Source organism: Dipodomys ordii, unplaced genomic scaffold (genome assembly GCF_000151885.1).
Source record: "Dipodomys ordii isolate 6190 unplaced genomic scaffold, Dord_2.0 Scaffold56, whole genome shotgun sequence".
NCBI lineage: Eukaryota > Metazoa > Chordata > Mammalia > Rodentia > Heteromyidae > Dipodomys > Dipodomys ordii.
In genome coordinates this window covers 4,960,594-4,968,111 of record NW_012267272.1, presented here as the reverse complement: position 1 = coordinate 4,968,111, position 7,518 = coordinate 4,960,594, and the positions used below count along the sequence as shown (strand labels likewise).

At 39.1% G+C, this 7,518-nt stretch overlaps 1 protein-coding gene across 1 annotated transcript in view; it reads left to right on the top strand.

Moving 5' to 3' along the window:
* Dgki (diacylglycerol kinase, iota) overlaps window positions 1–7,518 on the top strand; it is a 423,919-nt gene that overhangs the window by 370,876 nt on the left and 45,525 nt on the right. The window contains exon 30 of the mRNA XM_013021551.1: window positions 2,986–3,011. Within this exon, the coding sequence (XP_012877005.1) occupies window positions 2,986–3,011 (26 nt within the window). The remainder of the gene's footprint in view (window positions 1–2,985; window positions 3,012–7,518) is intronic.

Here is a 7,518-nt window from a genome sequence, read left to right as displayed (position 1 = left end):
TTTCCATTTCCTAACAAATGGGGCAATGTCATTCTTTCTGATGGAGGCATAGAATTCCAGTGTGTGTGTGTGTGTGTGTGTGTGTGTGTGTGTGTGTGTGTGTGTGTGTGTGTGTGCATATATATGCAATAAACATAGTTGTGCTGGTAGCTTTATAGTTTTGTTTGTGATCATTTGGGTAAATGCCCAAAAGTGGGATTCCTGGGTCAGAGGGGAGCTCTATGTGGAATCTTTTGAGGAACCTCCATACTACTTTCCAAAGTGGTTGAACAGTTTACACTCCTACCAACAATGTAGTAGAGTTCCCTTCTGTCCACATACCTTCCAGTCCACATCCCCTCCAGCCTCTGTTGTTATTAGAGTTCTTGATTCTGCCCATTCTAACTGGAGTGAGGTGGAATCTCAAAGTTGTTTTGATTTGCATTTCTTTTATGGCTAGAGAGGTTGAGCATTTCTTCATGTGTCTATTAGCATCCTTCTTTCCTCTTCAGAGTAGTTTCTCTTTAAGTCTTTAACCCACTTATTTATTGGGCAGTTGTTTCTTTGAGGATTTGTTGTTGGGGGATTTAATTTTTTCAGTTCCAAGTATATTTCAGATATGAGACCCTTTTGTTCGTTGTATGGCTTGTGAAGTTAAGCAAAATGAACCCCAAGATAGGGACACAAGTGGTTTTTCTTTCTTGCTATTTTTTCTAACATATTTATAAAGTACCATGTGATTTTTTTGTTGCTATGGATGTTCCTCCCCTGTCGTATAACCCCTGTTTGCACTGTATTTGATGTCAGTATAATTTGGGGAGGGGAATGGAAAAAAACAAAATGTTTAAATAGGGATACAGGTTGACCCATTGTAACAATAGATGTACAAGACACTATGTTGAAAAACGAACTTTACAATTTAAGCAGGGTGGGGGGGGTGAGTTTAGTTGTAGAGGTGGGGGGGAGGGTTGGTAGGGGAAAAACAAAGGAGGAGGTAATAATGCATGTAACTGTAACCCCTCTGTCCAGTATTTTCACAATAAAAATCTTATTAAAAAGAAGGTTCAGGTCTAGCATGTAAAGGGATTACAATCTAAGAAAAAGGCCAGACAGTACTAAATGAAGAAAGTCTAAGGAGCTGATAATCAGCTCTACCCAGGAAGGCAAATGATGTTTCTCCAGCAGTGATGAGTTAGTGACAGCAATGCGTTCTTGCTCACCATTCCTCATGTCAGTCTCCCAAATGTCAACTTTCTTTCTAGCAAAATCTGGAGATGCTCTATTCAACATAGAACACTCTAGTTGAGTTGGGTATGGTTGTTCACATCTATAATCCCAGCATTTGAGAAGTTAGGAATATGAGCCCAACCCATCCTGTAGAGACTATAAGGTGAGCCTGGGCTACAGAGGGAGATATTGTCTGTCAAAAAACAACAGCAATAGCTGGGTGCCAGTGGCTCACACCTGTAATCCTAACTACTCAGGAGGCTGAGATCTGAGGATAGCAGTTCAAAGCCAGCCCAGGCAGGAAAGTCCATGAGACTCTTACCTCCAATAAAAACCACTCAGTAAACCAGAAGTGGTGCTGTGGCTCAAGTGATAGACCACAGCCTTGAGGTGAAGAGCTGAGGGACAGGGCCCAGGCCCAGAGTTCAAGCCCCACGATCTATCAAAACAAAAATAAAGAACAACAGCAAACACATGACATTCAAAGGATGCCACTTTCCACTAATGGATGTTTAGGGTTTTCTTCCTATTACAACTGTGTCTTTATGTTTTACTGCTTACTTGTATCCTATTAATTATCAGATAAAGTGGTATCAAGCATCGCAAAATAGGTAACTTTTTTCTCCAGTTATTTCTATATCAACTAAATGATTCTTGCCTCCACATTTGTCCTCCTTTCTCATGAACATTCCTTGAAAGTAATAGTACTATAGTGATTGATAAAGAGATAGAGATTATATCTACATTGCCCAACTCCTATTTTTATCTTTGGTCGTTGCCTTGCTCTAGATACTTTTAGGTCATTCACTGAGAGAAGACTCCTCCATAACCTAGAGGAAATGTATATGGCATTTGTCCTTCCTTCTGAAATTTTAATGATTCTAAATATGGCATCGTGGGTCTCTCATTCTTCATACAAAACCATAATTTAGCTGTCCAAATGGTAGTCTTTCACATTAGAAGTGAATTCCACTTTCTAGTGTGCTTTATTAGTCAGTATACCACTACTAGGAGTCCCCAAAGAAGGAGAAAAATATTTTTATGGCCAATGTGATGATTCCTCTGGTATCTGACTACCATAATTAGAGTTAGACCAATGAATCATATGTAAGTTGTTGCTATATCCAGTTGTAACACACACACACACACACACACACACACACACACACACACACACACATGCTTGCCCTCTTGCCTTTTCTGATTCTTGAAGCTATACAGCCATAGATCAATTTTGCGAAGGTCTATGCCAAGGTCATTCAAACATTCAGTTCCATAAAGAGTGGAAATAAAAGTGATAATAACCATAAACATGCATGCCCTTTCCTCTACTTCATTCTCTCTCTCTTTTTACTTCCAAGTAGATCTCTTTTTACATAAATACACTCTATCTAGTAAATATTTTTTGCCACTGTCTTTTTCTTGAAAAGCCTGGTCTTGAGCAGTAGGTAATACCATGTAATTTTACCCAATACATATTTTTAGGAATTCTCTTTTCTCTGTGATAAGTTGAGACTTAACTGATTTGTTGAATCCTGTGACACAGGATTGACAGACTGACATTTTAGAAACCTCCAACACCCAGGCGATTCAGGTAAGACTTGAGGATGATTGATTGGAATGCACCCTGAAGCCAGCACCTTAATTATACTGCCTACTCTATTGAATTTCTGTTGAATGGAGTTTGGGGAGTATGATTTCTATCGGTTGATATGTGATTATTATCATTGCGGTATAAGCATATTTATCGTGTTTCTTTTCTTTCTTTCTGTTTTTTAGATCACCAGTCTCTTCAGAAGATCATGGTAAGAATTGGTCTTTTCTTTATACCAAATTCAAATTCATTATTGAAAGTTTTCCCTGGCCCTTATGTTTCTCTATCAAAGCAAAGAATTACTCAAAGAATTACTGTTTCAGTACTGACCTTATATCTTTGATTACAAAATGTCAAACATCTTCTCACAAAACAGTGCACACTGGCTGAATATGATACACTGTTTTCCAAATCTGTTATACCCAATTTGGTTGACAAATACTGTGAAATGTAATGGATCCTGCCTGGCTTCTATCCCTGTCACCAGAGGCTTTTGTGACTTTGGGCTAGGCATATATCTTCTTTGAAAAGATTTTCACTTTTTAAGTAGGGATAGGAAATATTCCCCAAAGCTCATGAGACATGGCAGGACTATGCCCCAGCACATCCATCTCCAGAATGTTCTAAGTTGGAATGGAAGCTAATTAGTGAGAGAGAAGCGCTGTTACCTAGTTGAGGTGAATTATTTGCATTTAAGAGACAGCTTGTTTCGCCCAAAGGACAAAATATCGAATTACCTCCTTCCTGACCTTTATTCATTTATTCCATTGGTCTTTCAACATTGCTCATATAGTGGTGATAATGAGTCAATTTAGTCATGTAGTTATATTGCACAATTATATCAATATTCACCTTTAACTAAGGGATGCATATGTCTTTCTGGAGGTGTTAGAAACTGCCCCATAACTTGGTAACCATCCTGTGGATTTCCTTTCTCTAGTTCACAAAACCAGCTCATAGCAAAACTATTCTCTTTGACCATAGGATGCAGTCTTTCCAAGAGACCAATAGCTGTGTCTGGCTTCCCAGTATTGTATTTTCATATGGATTAATTATTATTGTTTTTTGGCTCCGGTCGTGGGGCCTGAACTCTGGGCCTGGGCGTGGTCCCTCAGCTCTTCAGCTCAAGGCTAGGGCTGTACCACTTGAGCCTCAGCCCCACTTTCGGCTTTTTTCTTTTTGCTTATGTGGTGCTGAGGAATCAAACCCAGGGCCTCATGCATGCAAGCCAAGCGCTCTACCACTGAGCCACCTTCCCAGCCCCTCATATGGATTAATTAATTAGCCTCCCTACTCTCTTTTTCCCTTCTACACTCCAGACATATGGTACTATATCTATCACCATAGTTTCATTTCTCCCTACTTTTCCCCATGCCATTCATGTAGAAAATGACTGCTTCCTTTGGCCATATAAATAATTTCTGCTTACCTTACCTCATTGTTTTGGAGAGCTTTCTCATCCACTGATTATTCTACCAAAAGTTTTTTTCCCCATTTTGTAGGGCTTAGTATGAAAATTTGATACTTTCTTTAGCAGGTTCCTCTATTAGGCTGACTTCTTTGGTATGAATGGGTAGTTAACCTTAAAATGTATTTATTAAATGAATGTATTGAGGAAATAGGTAATGTGGGGTAATCTTTATGCTGACACATCATAATGTCTCAATATTGGAATGAAGCTGTATTGTGTCCTATAGAAGAACCATAGGGAAAATTATGTTCAGGCCCATTAAGTCAAAATTAGGTAATCAACCACCTAATGGTAACCTGTTATTATATGCTATTTTGCTGATTGTTGCTGGTATGAATGGGTTTTTGATTGCATATTTATAGGTCCTTGGGCTTCCATGTCCAAATGATAAACTAGAAATTGTTTGAATTAGTTTCACCCTTAATGTCCTTTGGTTGTATTTGCTTTCCCATCTATAAGAATGTATCCTCCATTCAAAAACAGTAGCAGGGATTCTGAATTGCAATTTTCTGATCCATTAGGACTTATTAAAGGGTTATGAAATATCAATGAGCATATGACAAACCCTTTGAAGCCTTGGATGGTGGCTGATACCAGAAAGATGTATCCTCAGTGTTAAGAGCAATTGAGAATTGATTATGTTAGCAACTCATATATTTGACTAATTGAAGAAATAGTGTCAAAATTAGAAAGTTATTGTATTTTGTGATTTTAATAATGTATTAAATATCCAGGCTTCTCAACTTGCTTCAGTAACTTTTACAGTTGTTCAAATGTGTAATGCTGATTTTATCTAAATTTATCAAATTGTTTCTCATCTCCTATTTAATATATCTTTGGAGAAAAATTCTTTATATTTTTTGTTACAAGTATTTTCTTTCTAGCACTCAATACATCTTCCCTTATGTTTACATGTTTTAAGACTTTTTGTTTGCTAAGGACAACATAAAATCTCTTGAATGTCTCACCATCCATCTTACATGCCATTTGCATACCATGACAACCTGGAGGGACATTTGTAAAAGAGGGAAGTCAAGATTTTCAAATTTATAGTAAAATCTTTGAAGCACATTGAACAAATGGATTTTGAAGTTGGAATGTAAAAGGAGCCAGACTTTGATCTTCTAGTTTGCTCACTTTCCAACCAATGACTTGCTTCCCTCCATGATCACTGCTTTTGAGACAATTCATTCTAGACAAATTTAGTCCAATCATCCTGCCATACTTTATTCCTATAGATGAGTTACAAGGATGTATCATTCTTTCTTGATCTTAGTTTGTTGTCTTTGCCTGTAGAGCTAATCACATCTATTCTTCATACCACCTCATGGATTGTTGTGCATTCTAATAGGAAATCATCTGTGAAATTGGCTTCTAGTATGTTAACAGTGGCTCTGATATAATATCATTTTTTCCCTAGCAACTAGGTGGTCAGAGAGAAAGTACAGATATACGGATGATGTTTGCCTAGCCTTGCATCTGGCCTTAATTTGAAAAGATAGAAGATGGAGGTTGTATGTTAGTGACACATGACTGCAGGCCCAGCTCCTCAGGAATCTGAGGCAGGAGGCTTAGAAGCAGGCCAATATGGGCAATTTAACTAGACCCTACCTAAAAAAAAAAAAGAAAAGGGAAAATTAAAATATAGGGGAATGGTTAAGCGGAGATCTCTCTCTTTCCACCTTATCGTAGGCATGAACTTTTTACTGGAAACCTTTATATGTGTATCAGAAAACACAGTTTGTTCCTCAGTGCCAAATTAAAGGCAGAGATTATTATTAGCAACATGGTAGAATAAGCAATACAAAAGCACAGCTGACCTTTAACTTATTTCTGTGAATATAAAAGAGTATCAAGGTCACTGAGAATAAAAGCTAAAGTGTATTGAGCACTTATGCCAAAATACTGTGCTGAAATGCTCCATAGCATTGAATTTCACTTTTAATATATAACCTACTACAGTAGATGCATTCTCTCTAGCTTTGCAGTTGGAAGGGAAATAGGCCCAGAATACTTTTAAGTAAGTTAAGAACTCCTTCTGGGTGCTGGTGACTCACACCTGTAATCCTAGCTATTCAGGAGGCTGAGATCTGGAGATTGCAGTTCAAACAGCCCCTGCAGCAAAAGGCTGTAAAACTCTCATCTCCAATAAACCATCAGAAAAACCTGAAGTGGCGCTGTGGCTCAGATGATAAGAGTGCTTGCCTTGAGCTGAAAAGCTGAGGGACAGCACTCAGTCCCAGAGTTCAAGCCCCATGACTGACCCCCCACACACAAAAAAAAGAAAGAAAGAAAAAAGAAAAAGAACTCCTGACTAGTAAGTGGTAGAGTTCATTTTCAAACTTAATTCTGAAAATCTAGCCCTCATCTTTCATCCACCACATTCCTGGGAAAGCACAGAAATGATTGTCAGCCTTAAGGTGAATTGACAGAATGATCAAGGGCAGGGGTAGGGGTGTTTCTTCCTTCTAACAAGAGTTTATTTACTGCTGTGTAAGTAATTCCTTTTTAATGACAACACAAAACAGAACAAAAAATAACAATCTCTCTCTCCTGCTGGGAATGATTTCATCCCTGTAGAAGAAGTGAAATACCAATGTCACATTTTCTCATAATTAGTTAACTGAGTGAAACCCGAGCTTCGGGGAAATGTGCCATGCTGCATCCCAGTGGGAACATTATATTTTAATGCGACATCTGGAAGCTGGAGTCCTACTCCTTGTCAGGAGATAAGCGTGGCAGTGATTGATTGCCCTGTCCTCTGAGTTTTCTCTGCATTTAGTGCCTCTCACTTCATCATTTAAATTGCTCCTGGAGCCGCCTCCTGTGCCCAGGCGACGACTCCAGCCCTGAGCTCTTTCTGTCACTGGAGCACATTAGTTTATGGGCTGCTCAGAATGGCCGTCGTAGGCCTCCACCTGTGCCAGCACATCAAGGGAAGGTCATCTCGCAACAAATGTCTGCTCCCCTACCAAGTAAAAGGCATTGATCCACTGGTTTGAAAGGAAATGCTGAACACCCTGCTTGCTTCCTCCTGGACCATCAGAACAGAGACATCCCTCTTCTGCCCCATTTCCTGGACTTGTCATGGCTGTCACATCTATAGTAGCTTTTGGGTGGTTGCTGTTGTGGCAGTAACCACAGACAAGGCACTCAGAGGTTTCTGGAGGTAAAGTTGTAACAAACACAATCCCGGACTCCCAGGGCCCAAGCCTGAGTCTGTGGACAGACTCGGAGGTGACTACTT